Genomic DNA, 22,338 nt, shown 5'->3' with positions numbered 1-22,338 from the left:
CAAAATGGTGAAGGCCAAGAACTAAAGCTAAAAAGAAGCCGCTTTGGTAATGGGCGGCAACTCTCACGGCATTCAACCCTCGCCTTCAACTTTGCTCATTCTCTTTCTCTAATATCTCTGTAACTTTTTAATTTCAGACCCACTTTTGCTTTTTTCCATTTCTTCTTTTCTCATTGTAGTAGTAGTAGTCTCTTCGTCTCTTCTATTCTCTCTCTGTTTTTGGCTACAAGTTTTCTTGAGAGAGAGACAGGTTGCTTTGCGTTGTTTGTTTGAATCTCCGTTCTTTCGACGTTTGGGTTATTTTTACCACTATCCCATTTGGGATTTTTACACATTGGAAGTTTGAGAAGTGGGTTTCGTGAGTAATGGAAGCTCCAAAACCAGAGGAGATTAGCCATCCACCAATGGATCAACTTCAGGGCTTGGAGTACTGTATTGATTCAAACCCATCTTGGGGTAATGCTTCATTTTCTAAAATGAAGATAATGAAACTAATTCACTGATGTTTTTTTTTCTTCTGAGTTCATAATTTGCTGTTGTTTGTTGATGTTTTGATAACAGGGGAAGCCATAGCTTTGGGGTTTCAGCACTACATTCTGGCGTTGGGTACTGCTGTGATGATCCCTTCTTTCCTTGTTCCTTTGATGGGAGGCGATGATGTGAGGAAAAAAAAAAAATCCCAACTCTCTTCCTATTTCTTCATTTTCAAGTTTGTTTTGCTATTTTCAGTTCAAACGTAAAGACTTTGGAATATTCTGAGTTTCAATATCATGAGTGACAGATTATCCAGCTGCTATATGAAGACAAAAGAAAATAATCTCAAACCTTTTCATCTCAAGATGCTTTTCTGCTTGTTTTTTTTTTTCTTTTTTAATATGGGATTTGAAACTATGATACAGGGTGATAAAGTGAGAGTGGTACAGACTCTACTTTTTGTTGAAGGGATCAATACGCTTCTACAAACTCTGTTTGGAACAAGATTGCCTACTGTTATCGGAGGTTCTTATGCCTTTATGGTTCCGATTATTTCCATCATTCACGACTCATCTTTATCAAGAATCGAGGACCCTCATTTGGTCAGTATCCCAATTCAATGTTTTTTATTTTTCAACTTTTCCATTTGTCTCCAAAACGTATGGCCAAATTAGTTGTCTTTACTGATGCATAATGGACTCTGAGATTTTGTCCATACATCCAACTCAATCAATGTCCAAAGAGTCAACATTGTTGTCTTTTTGCTTTCTTTTTTTCTCATGAATTAAACTAAAGATCAGAGATTCAGGGATGTTTTACATAAAGTAAAATTAACATGTTACTTCTATAGAGATTTCTGAACACAATGAGAGCAGTTCAAGGGGCTCTAATTGTATCATCAAGCATACAGATTATTTTGGGATACAGTCAGTTATGGGCTATTTGTTCCAGGTAGAACTTCCTGAAGAATTATTACATTACTAAATCTGTTTCACTCTGCATATATATATTAACGAAGGGAAGTTTATCATTCATTTCAGGTTCTTCAGTCCTCTTGGAATGGTCCCTGTGATTGCACTAGTAGGCTTTGGTCTGTTTGACAGAGGATTCCCAGTGGTACATTTCAATTTGCCATTTTAAGGAAGCCCAGTTTGGTGTGTTTTTCAAATTTTTGGTTTTTTGGTTTTTCAGTTTATCTGACCATTGGAATTTAACCAGGTTGGAAGATGTGTGGAAATTGGCGTTCCCATGCTTATACTTTTCATAGCCTTCTCACAGGTGATGTCTAATATTATCTTGCTAATGCAGAACAATACTAATTAAAGTCTTAATTTCTTGTTCTAATGTTCCATGTCCATTGAAGAGGGAAAAGAGTGATGTAGGTAACAGAAGTCAGGGCGCCCTTTTAAAAAATCTATACAATTTGCTTCTTTTGCAGTATCTCAAAGGTTTTCATACAAGGCAACTGCCAATACTCGAACGCTTCGCTCTTCTTATAACAGTCACTGTGATATGGGCATATGCACACCTCTTAACAGCCAGTGGTGCATACAAACATAGACCAGAATTAACTCAAATCAATTGTCGAACTGACAGGGCCAACCTCATTTCATCTGCTCCATGGTTGTTATCTCAACCTGGTCTCGCTTGTACTTTGTTCTGATATAGAAAGAAAAAAGATAACTAATCCTTCTTCTCCAACGATGCCTCCATCATTCAGGATCAAGATTCCATACCCTCTTCAGTGGGGTGCTCCAACTTTCAATGCTGGCCATGCTTTTGGGATGATGGCTGCAGTTCTAGTATCTTTGATTGAGGTACTGTAGTGCTCTACTCTAGCAATATATTATAATTCTTGCTCTGTACTTGTAAAAGTAATATGGAAAACTCAACTATTTAGCAGTCAACCGCAGCGTTCAAGGCAGCATCACGTTTAGCGAGTGCAACCCCACCTCCAGCTCATGTTCTGAGCCGCGGCATTGGTTGGCAGGGAATTGGGATTCTTCTGAGTGGTCTATTTGGGACACTTTCTGGATCAACTGTGTCAATGTAAATTTTCTTTACTGGCTTCTCATTGCATTGTGTCAATTTGGGTATGTAACTATGCAAGTTTTCTGACTTATAATGTATGTACAGAGAAAACGTAGGGCTGCTCGGAAGCACCCGTGTTGGTAGTCGCAGGGTTATCCAGATTTCAGCTGGATTTATGATATTCTTCTCAATTCTAGGTGAGCAGAATGAATTCAAGAAGTTACTTTGTAACATTACATTTTATCTTGCTTAAGTTTATCATGTTGGGACTCTGCTGCTTCCTGCAGGGAAATTTGGTGCATTGTTTGCTTCAATACCCTTCACCATATTTGCAGCTGTATATTGTGTCTTGTTCGGTCTTGTTGGTGAGTAGATTTTGCATATTATTTCATATTTTATATATTCTCTGGAATTGGAGTGTTAACATTTTTAGCTCTTTTTCTCAGCCTCTGTGGGGTTGTCATTTTTGCAATTTACCAACATGAATTCAATGAGGAATCTCTTCATTACTGGTGTGGCATTGTACTTGGGTTTGTCTGTGCCTGATTATTTTAGGGAGTACACTGCAAAGGCCTTTCATGGTCCTGCTCACACAAACGCTGGATGGGTGAGTTTGTTGTGTTTTCACCTAATTTCTCTATGGACATGAACTAACCATTTCCCCTCATCACTATTCTCACACGTTTTCTCATTTTAATGTGCAGTTCAATGACTTCCTAAACACTATCTTCTTCTCGCCACCAACAGTAGCCCTCATCGTTGCGGTTTTCTTGGATAACACACTAGACTACAAAGACAGTGCTAGAGACAGGGGAATGCCATGGTGGGTTAAGTTCAGGACGTTTAAGGGGGACAGCAGGAATGAAGAGTTTTACACTCTTCCATTTAACCTAAACCGCTTCTTCCCTCCATCTTGAATACAACGATAAAACAGAGGGGACGAAGTTTGCATGCACCAACACAGAGAGATGGCAAACAAATTGTGGAAAGTATCATTTCCTGGTTGAGGAGATTCTTTGAATGATGGAGGGGAGGGTGAAGATTACTAAAAGACGAGACTAGACTCCATCTCAATGGCCGCCATCCCCTTAGCCTCCCAGTTTTGAATGATAATCACTTTGCTCGGAATATTCGAGTTGGAAAAAATAAAGCCTACTTAGTCTTGAAAAGTCTTGAAAGAAGAGAGACCTGTATTGTCTATTTTCTTTTTTTTAAATCAATGATATTTTTGTATCTCAGAAAATTCAATCAACTCGTGCGAGCCAGCCAGCATTGTGAATGTGATAAATTTACAACCAGCTCTTCTCTTGCTAACGAACTATGATAATGGACAAGCAAAATGAGTCAATCGCAGCAGGTTATATACTGACAGAATAAGAATGAACAAATGAATTTGAATATTGCCAGAGGGGAAAAGATATATGTAGACTTCCATCCAAGGCAGCTAAGTGAATCATTTATACTCTTTGCACTACTGGGATTTGCACATGCATTCTGGGCACCTTGGTTGACGATAGATGCTTCTACCAAACCCTCTGGTCCGGACTCGTTGACCTTCCTCAATCATCTTTCTAACTCTATCTTCAAAAGTATTCCAGCCTATGGTCTTATTCTCGGATAAGATTGCCGCTAACCTTTTCTTGTTTGGTCTTAAAGTAGGGGCATTGCCACCTCCATAGTAAGTTCGAAATCCTGACACCAGAGATGATAGTTGGCTTCCAGAATCGGTCATGGCAAAGACATCAGCACTTACACAGGCAATAAAATCCAACGCTGCAAGCTATATTACAAGCATTTAGCCTAATGAATTAAACATAAAAAACATGCAACTTTTCCATGTAAAAAACAGGAAATATAGCCACATTCGCCCAAGTGCTTGGTTCCTATAGTAAAAATACTGACTAAGCATCTAAATAAAATCGTTGGGAAAAAAAACAGATTGTAGTAATCAATGAGGTAACAGACTCTACATCAGAAATGTAGCTTAAAGATTATCATGATACCTCATCTTTCAATAACTTTCACACTCTTCAATGTTATACCTGAGAAGAGAAGTTTTGAAATGGTGCAAGTTCACTGGGAGTAAGAAGTGTTTCCTTCGTGACTAAGTTGGGATAGAGGTCAGAGAAGGTCTGCATCCGGGAATTTCCACCATATATATGAGATCCAGCCAAATAAATATAAGTTCTATGTTTGAATCCAAGACCAGCTAGAACGAGTCCTGCTTCTTCTGGTGTCAATGGGCATCTCCCTGATATTCTCAACTCCGTTGAAGAAATTGTCCTGCAAACCAATTTGCAATTCCAAAACGATCAGCATATACTTACATAAGTTGATGTAGTCTGAAATTTGGGTTAAATTGTGACGAGAAAGAAAAAAGAACATCAAATTAAGTACTTTGACTTCTTCAAACGCTCAATCAGTAAAGGAAAATGGATTTCTCTGTATGCTTGAATCTCCTTCTTCTCATCTTCTCCACCTCCAAAGTCACAGAGGGAGTATGCAACCATATCCACTTCAAATCTCAAATGTAAAGCAAGATACTTCGTTGGACCCCCAAGAACTTTGTCCTCTTTGGACGGCACATAGTCAATGAAGTTTCCAAGCAATTGTTTATCCAACATACTCTGGGCGGCATCATATTTTCTTATCCTTTTGACCAATAAAGAACCAACTCGTTGGATTTTATGTACAAACTTCAGAGCATGGAAGTTGCATTTACATCTTAATTTCTGCAATTGTGAAGAAATTGAAGCAAATTATTAAGAGGTACCTACACTTCAGATTTTGAGCTTCAGACAATCCTCTAGTCACTTAGGAGATGGTAGAGAATAAGCTTTCATACAATGACAAGATTAATTTAGCTTCTTTTAAAATATTGAAGTATCTTTTCCATACAACTTAAAAACTAGCAAACACAGGCACGAACGGATTGGTTTAATTAAGTGATGTTTTCCTTCCAAGCATACTCACTCGTGACAATGATAGAGAAAGGCATGCTTGAATACAGGAAGACTAATCAACCAATCTTGGGATAAAGGCTCTCTTGTGTATGTTCATTCTCTGCTCTACTCTTGTAAATAGAAAATGAGACTTCAATATCTTGACTACTGCTAATTTTTATTTATCTAGGCTGTTTTCTTTCACAGATAACTAAATGTAAAAAATGACTGGTCTCTCAAGAGAGTGAGCAAAAACATCTCAAATTTACTTCCAAAGAGAAAACTGTAACATCTGAATTAACAGAAATGAAACATTAGATGCAAAAATTCATTCGTGATACCAAGCTAAATACCAGTAGCAGTAATGTTTTCCTGTTATATTTGGTTTACAACCTGAAGGTTGAAAGGTATGGGATCAAAGCCAAGTCGATTTCCAAAGCCAAGGAAGTGAACAACTCCATTCTGCAAAAGGAGAGGGAGAACGGTTCTAATATAATCAGTGGGCTTCGCCTCTTTTGCAATATCTGCATCAGTGATCTGAAAAAGTACCAGGAGCTACTGAGTTGTTTCCAGAGTGAAAGTGGTTGTATGAAGTATATGCATTTATTTATCTTAAATCACCAATTGACCCAAAGCTTAAACTCGTAGGTAGGCAAATTTAATTATATCATCTAACACTCCCCTCACTTGTGGACTTGAAATATGAAGAAGACTCAACAAGTGGAAATCAAGATTAATTGGGGAGAAAATAACATGCAGGGTTTGAACACATGACCTTCCTAGACCTTCTGCTCTGATACCATCTTAAATCACAAATTGACCCAAAAGCTTAAACTCGTAGGTGAAGGAAAATTTAATTATATTATTCAACAATTTATAACATACCTGAGTACCAATTGCCTCTAGATCTAGAGACTTTAAGTAAGAAGGGAGTTCCTTGACAATATGTACATCATCTTTAAGAGTACTCATGAAGTAATCTTCTTGGTATATGTCACCAAACTGGCTGCATTCTCATTAAAGAAACGACGTGTGAGACTCTGCCAATCAATGAAAGCATAAAATGTGAAAGTTGGACGGCCACAAGATCAACAACTACAAATGCTTGCCATGGCCAAGTTGAACATGAATTTTAAACATTATGCAGGAACAATGATTCAATTTTGAAAATGCTTTTATTGGCTAAAGTTTGATGAGATTGCTATTTAATATAGTTGAATGACCATAAATTTCATCCGTGGGAAACTATAATGCATGAAATTTGCTCGACCAACAATGCATAAATGAAAGCAAGGGTATCACTTCACCATTCTTACATAACTACATATGCCAATAAGTGACAGTGTTAAACTAGTAAAATGAATTTAATAGAATGGTATGGGATTCAGAAAGACCTCAGACCTTGGATCCTTCCATACATTGCTGTAAAGAAATCTTGGAATTACTAGAGTTGCATTAAGAAGAGATGCCAGTGCAACAGCATTGCAGATCTGTTAAGTGTCATAAACCCACGTGAGGACTAAGCTAAGTAGAGAAGTCAAAAGTTGGTCCATTTGCAAAGAAGACTGAAACAAGATCTGTCTAAGAAAACATCATCGCATATGCTTGCTACTTGAATTGTAGTTCAGAATATTGCAAGTAAACGTTATGACCCTTATATCAGAAAATGTATTTTCTCTGGACCTAGCCAATAAGAAGATGAGCTATAAAATTATCTGAACTGCATATTTCTTTGACGTTCCTTTCAATTGTCTATTTTCCCTAAATAATGAACCCCAGTTATAAAACGATCAAAATAGCATGTAAAATGATGTTCTTCTAGCTACTTTCATACTCTCATAGGCAGTTATGAAAGCAGAAAATAAATTAATGTAAATTTGGTCATTTGATCATATTTTCCGTATTTATCAGTTGAATATCAATTCCTTGGCTAATTGATTTTCATACCACATTTGCCAATTTTATCATCTATAAGTGTTTGAACGCTCTGATATGCAGGCAGAACATAGAGCACTAAGAATTTGATAAGGATAATAGTGACATGGAAGATACAAACACTTACAGCAACTCGTTGCTGATTAAGACCACCATTTGCACTGACTACTATGTAGCCATTAGTCTTATCAAACTTCCCTGATCCAAGATTACAACCGAGTGTCAGTCACATGATACAGTTTCCATGCACTAAATAGTCTATGCATACTCATTAAGTCTGCAGCAGCAATTAGCAATTATCCGAGCAAAAATTAAAAGGACTTTATGAACATCAAACAGCTTAAGGTCTGATTGGGCACCTAAATCTGATCCAATGTTTCCATCTGCACAGGGTACCCATGCAGAGGCCTGAAGATATGGTTCCTTCCACAAACTTGATTTCTCTGGTTTAAACTCAACCTGAATGCAGAACAGTCTCATTTTTTAAGACTCATCAGAAAAGTGACGGGGAAAGCTGATTCAAACATTTACAATATGAGAAGAGTCAAACAGCAAACCTCTGCGAGAGAATTAGAGGCCAAATGCACAAGGCGGTCATACATCTGGATTGGTGACTTTTCTTTTTGAACACGGGGACCATTATCATCCTTAAGTCAACAAAAATGGATATATCATCACTAGAGCATTGATGTTAGAACATTGTAATACCAACTGACAATCTCTATCCATAGCATTTGGAATTCTACAAAGTCAGTACTGATGGATCTAATAAAGATTATTACTAAAATCAAGGAAAGAGAGTATGAAGGACCCGAGCATATAAGGATATCTATCAACGCCATACCTAAGAAGCTATTACCAACCTATTAAACTTCCAAATGCTAATTAAATCTAGAAACATTCCTCGAGTACATCAGGATCACTTCGTGCAGAGAATACAAAACATATCCATCACAAAAATTAGCAAATTTTACCTTGATACCACTTGATTTTCTGGCAGATGGACTGTTCCGGTGAATGATCAAATTGACAAGGGATACTGTTAAAGAATCAACCAAAAAAACAAAACCAATCACCCCGATCATAAACAAAATTGACCTCACATGCTTTTGAAGCCAAAAATTCCTTTTGCCCCCATAAGATCCTTTAGAAACATTCATTTTGGAAAAATCATGTTTCAATCCATGAACTGACACATTTTTCAAACTTGAGTTCACATCTTCTCCTGAAAGCCGTCTGCCAATAGAGGGATTATTCCCACAAAAATTTTCTGAACATCTAATCTGATAATCTTTCATTCCTAATGACATCCCATCATTCTGAGACTCGGGCCGCAGATTCCTGGAGGCCCCTTGCTTTCCCATTGTTATCTCTCAAACAGCCTCAAACATCTATCCTTCCTTACACTATTAAGAAACTTTGGTGTTTTAAGGAACCAAATAACAGAAAAACATGTAACCAGAAACTATGAAAGCCTGCATTCTCAATTTCCTTTTTCTTACAGACTCTCTCTATCTGTCTTTCTCAGAAAACAACCCACCAACACAAAAACAGAAGTGATCTAACAAAAATTCAAGTTTGGTAATAAAAATAATTGTTAAAGAAGAAGATATGCATACACGTCAGGCATAAAAGGAAAGGGGGAAAGCTGCAAAGGCCGGTGAGAATAGATGAGTGCAATAAAAGCAAAAAAATTAAAGACCAAGTAACACTTTCAGACTAACCTTGAACAACAAGAAATACTTGCGAACAATTACAGGCTACCAACCAGGGCAAAACGTCCGTTTCAGAGCTACTCTCTTTCTGGGTTCCCACGTTATTGAACAATAGAGCCTGAATTGAAGATTGGAGAATGAAGAAGAAGAAGAAGAAGAAGAAGAAGAAGAAGAAGAAGAAGAAGAAGAAGAAAAAAGAAGAAATGAATGGTTCGAATTGGCGGGTACAGTAAATCTTGTGAGCCAAGAACCGTTGGAACAACTACCTTGAAGGCTTTTTGGAAGATTTGTCCTCCTCTGTGTGACCGTTTTGCGGATCATACATGAGACTGAAATGGGCTGTGATGAAATTTTCCAACATCATGGCCTAAATGCCCCAGACCCAAAATGAATTGGACGCTTGTGGCGGGCACAGATTGTAAAACCGGGAAACCATTCATAAGGGAGATTGGTGGAAATAGCAAAATTGGGGGTTGCATTTTGATTTTTGTAAAAACAAAAAAAAAAAAAAAAAAAACAAAAAAAATAATAATAAGATTTTTGGCAAGTGCGTGTCACACACTTGACATATATTTTTTAATCCCAAAATTGCCCTTGATATGGTTGATCAACCGTTTTTTATTGTCTGTTATGAGACTATACATCCATTCTCAATGGAATCATCGGTTATGACATAGTACCAGATTTTTCTCTCATTTTAAAATTGGAATCAACGGTTTTATATATGTTTAGATTTGATTTAACCACTTTTAAAAAATATTCAGAATTAGTCAATATCTTATTTGTTTATCATCATTTTGATTTTAATTTATAATATATCTTTAGATTTTATATTATTTTATTCATTTTCTTATTATTTTAATTTCGAATTATTTTTTTTTATTTTGATTAGGATTTTACTTAATATTTTATACATATTATCATCTAACAAATTATATATTTTCATTTAAATTTTTATCAAATTTTTATATTTTTTTAATCACCTTTTATTAATTATCATCTTATTATATTATTATACCATTAATTTGTCTTTTTGACGAACAAATAAGTATTCATTTTTGCAATCTTGCTGTTTTTGCTATGCCTCTAGAACGAGTTAGGCTTCATTCGTAGGTTTTCTGGTTGATAAAGTTATAAATATAGTGTAATTGTTGAAGCTTAAATAAACATAAAATTATGAATATAATGTAATTGTAAATAAACAAGCTCCCTGATTTTTCTCCTACGAATTATATTTGAATTTATATTTTATTATCAAATTAAAATTTATCTAACTACTTATTGAATTAATCACAATAAACAAAAACTTACTGATTTTTCTCTCAAATTTATATTTGAATTTATCTTTTATGATCAAATTTGATTGTATTGTATCTAACTAAATTTCGATTTGTTTCAATGTTTGTTACAAATTCAATTGTATCTAAATTTTTTTTCATTATTTTATACATATTGTTATTAAATTAATTTGATTTTTTTTTTTCATATTTTTTATCTTTTCAATTTTTCATAATGAAACACATAAAATTGACTTGTTGTACTTAAAAAAGAAACATATAAATGGGAATTAAACTTTAAATGTTTGAAACATGTGCTAGAAATAAAGAGACGTCTTTTGCATCAAAGGACCGCCTTTAAAAGCTGAAGTTCACAACTCATCCAGGATTCAGGTCATGTTACCTATGGTCATCCTGGTGAAATGTAAGTCTCTATTATTAATGACGTTATATAATAAGACTATTCATTTCAAAGTCCGGTCTTATACAAATTCTTTTGTATAGAACACCCCTACTCACATGTCTCTACATGATTTATCAAGATTAGATCATTTCTAGAACTTTACACCTATTGTAACATCTATAAAGCGAGTCGTAGTCGTAGTGTCACCAAGATAAGGTACCTAGCCTTATCCATTTACTACAGACCCTTCAGGTTATTGCTTAAACACAATCCATCCGTATGTCTCTACATACATATTTAAGTTATAGAAGATAACCTTGGATGTTTGCTTATTGGTTTTGTGGGTTAAGGCTAATAAATGTCCAATAAAATACCTCATATTTTATTAAATAAATTAATTATTTGTACATTACAATTATAAACTACAAGACCCACGGGATTTAAGGCATCAACCCCTAACAAAATAAACTTAAGAAGGAAAGAGAGATAGCGCGAACCTTAATTGGGAGAGTAAGGGAACTTTAGGGCGCTACTCGTGACTTTGAAAATCAATGAGAAAATATGGGCACCACCAGTCGTGGGCTCGACAGCAGTACCAATCGGACGACGTGTGTTTCCGACAAGAATGACATGGGCTCTCTGGACAGCTTGGGTTTTGGAGAACAAAGGAGACCAACATTAGGGAGAAGAAAAGAGGGTGTCAGGCGGCTGATGAAAAAAGAAGAGAGAAAAGATAGGGTTTTAATTCACCCTATCCAACACCTCTAAATAACGTCGGGCCAACTCGGTTCTCCCGATGGTAGTTTAAACTTCCGTCCGAAGAGCTTTAATTAAAATTTTCCCAATTTTTTTTAAGCTTAATGCCTCATCTATACCATCGAGATAAGCATTATCTCCCGATGCTGCAATCTTAGTGTTGGGAGAGACCAACAAATTTTTTTCCCTCCATTTTTTATGCCGACGGTCCAAGAAACGACACAATAGAGTGTATTTTTTCCTGATGCTATTGAATTTTCATCGGGAGATTATCTTTTTTCCTGGCGCCAAAAAAAAGTGTTAGGAGAACCCACTTTTTTCAACGCTTTTTTTTTGCGTCAAGAAAACATTCGTTGGGAAATCCCAAATTTCTTATAGTGTAACAGGGTCATACGTGCATGCAGAACTGCCTCAAGGCTAAATATAGATACACACCATAAGCCAGGTTACTCTAGACTTCCTGATATACTCTGGCCACATCTGACCCCAACAATCCCTTGATAGCTTGGGTGACACTATAGGCGTAGGTTTTTCTAGATTTCCCAGTCTACTTTAGCCATATCTGACCCCGGTAGCCCCCTGATTGTCGGAGCGGTGTTACTGAAACACATTCAAGTAGCATGAAAAAATAATCATCTCTCGGATATAAGAATTAGTAGTTTGAAACCACTTTTGCAAACCATTCAAAACCATACAAATCACAATAGTGTAAAATTAGGTTCCAAACTACATTTTCATAAATCCAGCTCATATCAAATCAATGAAAATTCAAAAATCAAGATTCAAGCAATTTTTGAAATAATAATAAAGTAAAATCGATCATGCCATCACATTTCACAAATCAAAGCATACTATTGTACATATATATTTTTCATATAAAAATACTAAAGGATAAACCCCTCATAGTCACAGGCACAAGTTCCTTGGTTTATAAGCCTTCCCAATCTTAATTTAACCTGAAACAAAATCCTAGGGTTACTAGACACTTACAAAAGGTTAAATTAACCTTAAACAACCCTTAGTGATTTGACGAGACCAATTAAATACAATTCAACTCCTAAACCCTCACATTTTGCTCCTTAAGCCCATTTTTCTCGAATTATCCAACTGGTACAAAAATCAATTTAAAATCTAAAATTATTTATTTTAGGGTTAAAATATCAAGAAAATCCTAATTGGCTTAAAAAATACTCACCAACTCTCAAAATGTTAAAAAACATGTACATGGGCACCAAAAATAGGTGTAAACGCATGGCAGGGGCATGGGTGTGGGGTGCGCACTGAAGACCACTGGACACGATCGAGGACACGTGGTTATGGGAGTGGGTGGATGGGCGGAGAGCGAGACTATTGTGTGTGGGGGTGGTAACCTGAGTGCCAGGCGCGTGCGGGCTGGGCGTGTTGAGAGGTGGCCAGCTGTTGTCGTCGCCTAGTGAAATTCCTGCTACAACCTAATTTTAAAGCTTCAAAACACCATTTATAATCAAATAAACTTCAAATAAATTTTATGGAACTCAATAAGGACCTTTTAGCTAGCTTACCAAAAATTTTTGGCACCAAAACCTTCCTCGACATGCCTTGAGAACTCCTTCAAAACAACAAGCTTAGACTTATTTGATTTTCAGACGACCTCTGTTTCATTCAAGTTTTCTCAAATTTTCGATTTTAATCACTCCGGCAGCTGTAGGATTTCTTTTACACTCAATCACCTTTCATTTAGTCCAAAAATCATGAAGATTTCACGGGTAAATTGGAAGAACTAGCTTTCCAAATATGCTCTTCATATGTTGCATTTTTTTCATCCAATCATTTTGAACCAACCAGTTGTTTGCTTGTTCTTTTATGTGGCTTTTTCTCATTTTTCATTTCCTTTTCATCCTTAAATGACTTTATTAAGTTAAATTAAATAATAAATTTAGGGAATTAATTTAAAAATATTTTCAACCAAAACACTCCTACTCCTCAGTCTCGGCCCAGTTTGTTTCTTCTACCAAATTTTGTTTTTTTTTTCTTTCTTTCTAACACTTAGCCAATCACCACTCATATTCAATAGCCAATCACCAGATCATAATCAATTACTCCAATAATCAATAATGTTACTAAGTTACTAAATAAATAAAAATGAACTTGCACTTGTAAAGTAATTTTCATCTACTAACTTCAACACTTAGCAAGAAAACATGCTTAGGTCATATAATTAAAGTGATTCATTCAGGTAAATTCTAAACTCACTTATTTAAGTTAATACCAAGCATAAATAAGAGGAAAAAGAACAAGGGCTTACATTGTGTCCCTCTACGGATGGTGTTTGCATAGGTCAATAATAAGGTGAATAGAGAGAGTGTTGATAGTAAGTGGGAGAAGGGCGTGTGTCAACACATCCCATGATCTCCTTCATTAGTTTGCAGTGAACTTTCATGCTCGACCTCGAGACACCTTTGTTTATGTTCCCCCTAAGGATGGTGTTTGCATGAATTTTTACTCAAACTCCAAAAATGGATAGAATTACTTTAGTTTTTTTTCCAATCAGTTTTTTTCCTACGGTTGGATCATAGGGTGGAATTCTAGAATCTAAAATGAGGGGTTACACTTACAAAAAAATAGATGTCTCAATTCAATGAAAGGGGTAATTGTTCACCCTACGGTAGCTTTTGTCCTGACTCACTAAAACATCATTGCAAAATAGATGTCATATAAGGTGCATTAGTTTTTTACTAAATTGATTGGTTGTTAAATTGGGTAATGCATTTATAACTGATATAAATAAATTGTATGGTTTCAGAAATTTCATTATGACGAGCGCTACTCTTAACTTGCTTTCCGCTGATAAACTTAACGGTGATAACTATACAAGTTGGAAAAATACTATTAATACTGTGCTAATTATCGATGACTTGCGATTCGTCCTTACTTAGGAGTGGCCTCAAGTCCCAGCTGCCAATGCAACCCAAAATGTTATGGAGACATATGAGAAATGGGTCAAGGCGAATGAAAAGACCCGAGCATATATATTGGCTAGCTTATCTAAAGTTTTGGCCGAGAAGCATAAGTCCATGCTCACAGCCAGTGAGATCATGGAGTTCTTGAGGCGAATGTTTGGACAACCGTCCACACATCTCTGCCATGACAATTTAAAATACATCTTCCATGCCTAGATGAAAAAATGGGCCTCTGTTTGTGAATATGTTCTGAACATTATGGTCCACTTTAATGTGAGAGAGATGAATGGGGCTACATCAACAAAGCTAGTCAAGTTAGCTTCATTTTGTAAACTCTACCTAAGAGTTTCCTCTAGTTCCGTGGCAACGCTGTTATGAACAAACTTGACTACAATCTGACCACCCTACTCAATGAGCTGCAAACATACTCTTTTTTATGAAAGTCAAGGAATAGAAAGGTGAGGCAAATGTTTCCTTGTTCTTTAAGAAGTTCTATAGAGGTTCGATCTCTGGGACAAAGTCTACACCTTCTTCTTCCTACACCAAAAAGTGGAAGAAGAAAGGAGGTCAAGGAAAATCTAACCCTGTTGTTGCCCAAAAGGGCAAGAAGGCCAAGGTTGCAAAGGGAATTTGTTTCCAACCAGAAAGAACACTAGAAGATGAATTGTCCCAACTATTTGGTAGAAAAGAAGAAGGTCAAATAAGGTAAATATGATTTACTCGTATTGGATACTTGTTTAATGGAGAATGATGACTCTTCCTAGATAATAGATTCATGCACCACGGATCACGTTTGTTTGTCCTTTCAGGACATTGGTTCTTGGCAGCAATTGGAGACTGGGGAGATAACAATACAGGTTGGAATTGGACACGTCATCTCGATTGTGGCAGTGAAATGACTTCCTTTAATTTTATAGAATCTTATCTATTGTTAGACAATGTATATATAGTTCCTGATTTGAAAAGGAATTTGATTTATGTAAAATTGCTTACTTGAACAAAACTATTTTCTAAATTTTAATGTAAATAAAGTGTTTATTTACAAGAATGATGCTCTTATTTGTTTAACTAACCTCAAAGGTAAACTTTGTATGCAAAATCCATTAGCATCTAAGGCGTTCCTTAATACTGAAATGTTCAGAACTACTGTAACTAAAAAAAAAAAAAGTTTCTCTTAAAGAAAATGCCCGATTTTGGCACCTAAGATTAGGTCACATAAATCTTGATAGGTTGATTAAGAATAGACATCTAAGCGAGTTAGAATAAAATTCTTTATCAGTATATGTGAGTCATGCCTTGAAGGTAAAATGACTAAAAGACCTTTTACTGGAAAAGGTCACAAAGATAAAAAAAAAAAAAAAAAAAAATTGAACTTGTACATTCGGACCTTTGTGTCCTATGAATGTTAAAGCAAGAGGAGGTTTCAAATATTTTATCACCTTCATAGATGATTAGTCAAGGTACGGTATGTTTACCTAATGCAACATAAGTCTGAAGCCTTTGAAAAATTGAAGGAGTACAAGGCTGATGTTGAAATTGTATTAGGTAAAACAATAAAGACACTTTAAATTGATCGAGGTGGAGAGTATATGGATTTAATAATTCAAGACTATTTAATAGAATATGGAATTTTTTCCCCAACTCTCAGCACCTGGTATACCTCAGCATAATGATGTATCAAAAAGGAGAAATTGAACCTTGTTGGACATGGTTCGGTCTACGATAAGTTACACTCATTTATCTGATTCGTTTTGGGGTTATGTAGTATAGATTACAACCTATATTTTGAATGTGTTCCATCCAAAAGTGTTTATGAAACACCTTTAGAATTATGGAATGGTCGTAAAGGTAGTTTACACTATTTTAGGATTTGGGGTTGCCCAACACACATACTTAAGGCTGATTCTAAGAAATTGGAATCTTGTTCAAAACTATGCCTATTTGTAGGCTACCCCAAGGGACAAGAGGTGGTTACTTCTACAATCCTAAAGATAATAAACTGTTTTTGTCAACAAACGCTACATTTTTAGAAGAGGACCACATCAGAGAGCACATTGCACGGTAAGATAATATTAAATGAACTTTTCAACAAAATTGTTGAACCTTCAACAAGAGTTGTTGAAGAGTCTAGTACATCAACAAGAGTTGTCGATGTTGGTTCATCGAGTAGGTCACATCCACCTTAACCATTGATGGAACCTCGATATAGTGGGAGGGTTGTGAACATCCTATTTGTTATATGGGTTTAACAGAAACCTTAATCATCATATCTGATGGTGATGTTGAGGATTCATTGTCCTATAAACAGGCAATGTGGGAAAAAAATGAATGGATCAAAGGTATGTATCTCGAAATGGAGTCTATGTACTATTGGGTTTTATGTTCTAAAACTAATGGTTTGTAAACAATAAATGAATTCTATTTTATTGAGGTTTATTTAGTAAAGATGTTATTAAATATGTGAATTGTGTTTAAGAACCCTAAATCTAATAAACTAAGAACCTGTGACTATAACATGAATACTTGAACTATATGTGAAGACATAAAAGTGGATCAAGTTCGAGTAAATAGCCAAAATGGTCTATAGTATAGGGATAAGGCTAGGTACCTTATCCTAGGGACACTATCGATGCGACCCACTTTGTATTTAATATAAACGATGTGATCCTGACTCGTTCATGTAAAAGACATGCTAGTGGGAGCGTCCTTTGCAATGAGTTTGCATAAGATTGAACCACAAGATAGTCATTTTTACTTCATAACGCCATTTACTGTTAAGACTTACTATTTTAATACGATGACTTAGGTAACTCGATCTTAATCCTGAGTTAACTATGAATTCCTATTTATTTGGGATTATCTGTTAATTTGCATGAGTGAGAGTGGTACGAGTTCATAGACTCATTAAGCCTACTATTTTAGAGATAAGACCGGATTGATAGCTGGAGACATAATTTTGCAAGATGGAACTCACTCCTACTCGATTTTAGGGATAATAGATAGGTTGTTCTCTTAAGTGCTGACTCCGAGTTTTGAACAAGAGACCCCACCCTCTCATTGGCCTGACATGGACTCGGTTATGTGGTTGGACCATAAATCAATTGTTCATTAGAGGATCAGTGGGACTTAAGGAACGAGATGTAATTATAGGATAAAATAGTAATTTTAACCCAACTGTAATTGCGAACAACCTGTGAAGGATTGACTTACTAATCATGGTTATATCGAGTGGACAGAAATATATCTACAGTGAGGATAGTGCAACTATTGGGCTATAGTGGAGTGTCTCGGTAGTTAATGAATGTTGGTTAACTAGGTTAAACAATTTAACCGGTTAATCTCGAATCGTTGGAGCTCATGATATGTAGATCCATTAGGTTCCTCTACTAGTTCATATCAGACTAAACCTTAGAATAGTGTGATGAGAAAATTTCATATGTTCAAATTTTTATTTAGGAAGTAAGCGTTAATTATATTTGATATACTTAACGACTTATCGTTTAATTATGAATTAAACATATGGAGAATTGGAAATATTTAAATATGATTTAAATATTGTACACATAAATAGGGATTCATGATCGGGATTAGTGTTATTTATTAATTTAATATGTTGATATTAAATTAATATTATTAATTAAATTGTTTAATTAATTATTTAAAATTAATTATTAAAATTAGTTTCATTTAAAATTGATTTTAAAATTAAGAAAAATTAATTTAAAATTGAAATTTGGAAATTCAAAAATTAAATGAATTTAAAGTTTGTGGATTTTTCCACATTTTGCCTCTCTTAAACACCTAAAATCCCACTTGATTAATCCTTGATTAGCTGTCACTTTGAAGTGAATTTATTATGCATGATTTCTTCTTTAAATAGAAAAAAGAATTGCTGAGATTTGTTGTTGGAAAAATTGACTATTAAAGCTGAATTTTAACTCACAAAACCATAGCTCCAAGTTTTCTCCAACTCCATTTTTCCTTAAAATTCATCAGCATTTTAGATCCCACAACCCGTTCTAAGGTCGGAGAATAGCAGGGAAGACTCTAGCGCTGGTCCACGAAGTGTTCGTGATAAAAAAAACAACCAGTGGATTACTTCTATTTTGAGCTACACTAAATTATTTCTGCATACATGTTCTTTATTCTTACAATTGGTATCAGAGCATGTTTTAAGCACTTAATTTGCATTAATTTAAGTTTAGTGGGTGAAATTTCATAAGATGAATGTGTTGGTTGCTAAAGTTGAATATATTACGGTTTTGACATCAAATTAAGCTTCATTCTGCTGAAATTATTGTAATTGTCCGCTCGTAAATGGGCTTTAATGTGTGAGGAAGAATCTGCAATTTTGCTAGAGTCATTAGAGTTAAAATTAGGTTGTAATTTGAAGAAATTTGGAGCAAAGCCGATATTGGGAACTGGGACCTGAGGCGGAGCATTGCAATGCTCTATAACAGCGTTGCAACACTATTCATCATCTTTCCAAAAATGCGCGGGCAAGGAAGAACGGTCCAACAAGACCAGTTCGCTCCGGTTCTGTGCTATTTGAAGCCTTGAGGATCTAGTTCAAGCTGTTTTCACTTGGTTTGGGCTGGTTCAAAGTGTTTAGGAGCGGTTCAAGCCAATTTTTCAATAATTATTGTAATAATTTAGTTGTTTGATGGTCTAGGTATTGGGTTGTATGTCTTAAAACTCACCATTTGTAGAGTTAAATATTTTCTATTATCAATAAAGATGTTATTCAACATTTCTTCAATAAAGTTGTTATTGAATTTATAAATTGCACTTGAACTAAATCCAATAAACTAAGATCCATGACTATTATATGAATACTTGAACTTTATTTGGAGACATAAAAGTGGATCAGGTTCGAGTAAATAGTCAAAATGATCTATAGTATACGAATAAGATTGGTTGGCTTATTCTGGTAACACTATCAGATGCGATCCACTCTGTAGTTGCTACAATTTGTTGCAAGGTGTTACAAACGAAGTGATCCTGATTCATTCATGTATTGACATGAAGAGTAAGGGCATCCTATGAAATGAGTTTGCATAAGATCGGACCAAGAAATAAGTCACTCTTACTTTATAACGTTGTTTACTATTTAAGACTGACTATTTTTCTTAGATAACCTAGGTAACTCGATCTTAATCCTAAGCTAGCTATGCATTCCTGTTTATTCGAGATTATCCTTAGATTTGCATAGGTGAGGGTTGACACAACAGCGCTGGCTTAATAAGACTCCCATTTTTGGGGTAAGACCAAGTAGATAGCTGAAGAAACTTTTATTCAAGAGTACCTACGAGCGGAAGCGGATCTTTCCAATTCATTGTGACAGAATTACCACATATACATTCAAAACATACTAATATGCATTCATCATGCTAAAGAGATCAAGAATCATACTAGATGAGGATTTCTCCTTCACAGCAAGTCTGAAACCCAACCATCTACCTCGAACAATCACCACTAGGACAGAAGGAAACGAAAAAGACAACACCACTCAGAGCCCTCAATATTCTTGGAGTTAGAATCCAAAGTGTGGGCTTTGTTCGGATTTGGTAAAGAGAAGGAGGAAGAGAGACCGTACACAACGATCAAGCAAGCGGGAGATGCGATCATCTATCGCATAGACAAGATGCTTGATCGTTTAGGTGAAATATACGATCGTGTAGGAAAAGTAAGCGATCGTCTAAACGATTGTGTAGGAAAAAGGTGATCAATCATCTAAACGATCGCGTAGGAAAAAACTAAGCGATCATCTATACGATCGTTTAGTAAATATCAGGAGCTAAACGATCGCTCAGGAAAAAGGTAAACGATCGTTTAGATAATAGCGTGCAACGGTGTAACCAGTATACGATCACTTAGCAATATCGTATATGTAAGCGATCATGTAGTCACTATCGTATAGGCACTGATTTTCTAAACGATGACACTATCTGTTTACAATGTCCGCGCACCTTGAGACCAACACACCATCAGCTATTTATAATGCATCATTTGATATTTAGAATAGAAGAGGTGCCTTCCCATTTCCTTTATAACCGTCCAATGAATGTGATCTTATCATATTCATAACACATAATTAATATCATATACTACTAGATATAAATCATATTTGTATTCATTTTCTTCCAAATTAATGTATCTCATACATAAAGTTAATTATATCATATTTAATTCATTCATTCAATTATATCATATATAATCGAACTCCCTCTTGTCAATTTGAACATTTCAAATTGACCCAAAAACTGACTTTCAACTTGTATCCAAGCTACCAAGGGGACCTTATTGACCTATGGCTCGAAGCTCCAACGGTACGTGAATAGCTGACTAAACTCTTTAGTTACGATATCCACCATCGGTTAACTGCCAGACACTCCACTAAAGACCGACAGTTGAACTCTTCTTGCCATAAATATATTTCTATGTCCATTGGATATAACCAATCATCAGTATGGTGACCCTTCACAGATGCTCATAATTACAGTAGGCCAATTTACCATTTTGCCTCTGTAATTACATCTTCCTCCTTAAGTACCATTGATCCCTCTAATGAACAATACAACATAGTCCTACTATGTGTGAATACCTCTCGGGCCATGAGAAAGTGCGTGGTGTCACATCGTTCAAGCCCCGTGATTTGTCACAGATGATCTGATCCTGATCATTCGTGTAGGGGACATACGAGCAGGGGCGTCCTATACAAAGAGTTTGTATAAAACCTGACCACGAAGTGTTAACGTCTCCTTATATAACACCATTCATAACTGAGACTTCACTTCATTAGGATGACCATAGGTAACATGACCCCAATCCTGAGGGAGTTGGGAACTCCTGTCATTGAGGGCGACCCTTTGATTTGCATGGGTGCGAGTGGCCAGAACGCCGACTCAAACCTACCATTTTGGGGATTCGTCTTATTTTGGAGCTGGGAACTCACCTTCACAAGATGGAGTTCACTCCTTCCCCAAAGTAACTACCAGGATAAGGTTTCCCTCCTATATCCATATACGATAGATCATTTTGATTATCACTCAAGACATGATCCACTTGTATGTCACCACATACATGCTTAAGTTACATACAGATAACCAGAGATATTAAGTTTATTGGTTTGTGGTAAAATGAAAAACATCTAAATGTGCAAAGTCAAGTAGTGAAGTAACTATCATTTATATTATACATCACAAATGTTCGTACAAAGTTGTTTACAAACTACTGGACACGAGACTTTAGGGCACAAACCCCGGTGCAAAACAGAATTCACGCCTACCCAATTGAGGGATATGAGAAAGGTTGTTCTCTTAAGTGCTGAATTCAGGTCTTGAACAAGGGGTCTCACTCTCTCATTAGCCCGAGAGGGATCCGGTTTAGTGATTGGATCATAAACCAATTGTTCATTAGAGGATCAACGGAACTTAAGGAGCAAGATGTAATTTCGGGGGGTAAAACAACATTTGACCTAGCCGTTATTACGAACAACCTGTGAAGGGTCGACTTACTAATTATGGTTAAATCAAGTAGACACAAATATATCTACAGTGAGGAGAGTGCAACTATTGAGCTATAGTGGTGTGACTCAATAGTTAATGAATACTGATTAATTCGATCTAAAAAGTTTTAGCCAATTAATCTCAACTCATTGGAGTTCATGATCTGTAGGTCCATAAGGTCCCTCTACCAGCTCGTAAAATATGAACATCTTGAATTAGTAAATTGAATGAATTTGGAATGATATCAATTTGAAGTGTTCAAATTGAATTTCAATATGAAATGTTGAAATTGAATTTAGGGTTTGAATTTGAATAATTAAAATTTAAACTAGGGTTTGTATAATTATATTTGATATAA

The 22,338-nt window shown here is 35.7% G+C and overlaps 2 protein-coding genes across 6 annotated transcripts; one reads left to right on the top strand and one right to left on the bottom strand.

Annotated features, from left to right (window-relative positions):
• On the top strand, nt 1–3,757 carry LOC120083354 (nucleobase-ascorbate transporter 2). The gene is made up of 13 exons (XM_039039082.1): nt 1–456; nt 562–659; nt 900–1,076; nt 1,325–1,425; nt 1,515–1,590; nt 1,693–1,752; nt 1,913–2,097; nt 2,195–2,291; nt 2,378–2,523; nt 2,611–2,702; nt 2,793–2,870; nt 2,952–3,112; nt 3,210–3,757. Exons 1-13 carry the CDS (start codon nt 366–368, stop codon nt 3,420–3,422), a joined length of 1,575 nt encoding a protein of 524 aa, XP_038895010.1. The 5' UTR covers nt 1–365; the 3' UTR covers nt 3,423–3,757.
• On the bottom strand, nt 3,684–9,555 carry LOC120083352 (O-fucosyltransferase 8). 5 transcript variants are annotated; one of them, XM_039039080.1, is made up of 12 exons: nt 9,364–9,552; nt 9,107–9,215; nt 8,357–8,421; nt 7,940–8,029; nt 7,742–7,841; nt 7,510–7,580; nt 6,849–6,937; nt 6,333–6,453; nt 5,841–5,984; nt 4,903–5,237; nt 4,548–4,788; nt 3,684–4,285 (listed from the first exon to the last, which is right to left on the bottom strand). In XM_039039080.1, the coding sequence occupies exons 4-12, from the start codon at nt 7,982–7,984 to the stop codon at nt 3,977–3,979; spliced, it is 1,455 nt and encodes a 484-aa protein (XP_038895008.1). In that variant the 5' UTR covers nt 7,985–8,029; nt 8,357–8,421; nt 9,107–9,215; nt 9,364–9,552; the 3' UTR covers nt 3,684–3,976. The 5 variants fall into 5 exon arrangements, with proteins under 5 accessions (XP_038895008.1, XP_038895005.1, XP_038895009.1 ...); XM_039039077.1 differs by having other exon boundaries at nt 8,357–9,215; nt 9,364–9,554; XM_039039081.1 differs by lacking the exon at nt 8,357–8,421.
• Between the last annotated feature and the right edge of the window lie 12,783 nt (nt 9,556–22,338).

Source organism: Benincasa hispida, chromosome 8, assembly GCF_009727055.1.
Source record: "Benincasa hispida cultivar B227 chromosome 8, ASM972705v1, whole genome shotgun sequence".
Lineage (NCBI taxonomy): Eukaryota > Viridiplantae > Streptophyta > Magnoliopsida > Cucurbitales > Cucurbitaceae > Benincasa > Benincasa hispida.
Note: the sequence above shows the minus strand (reverse complement) of the source record. Positions and strands in the feature narration are given on the sequence as shown.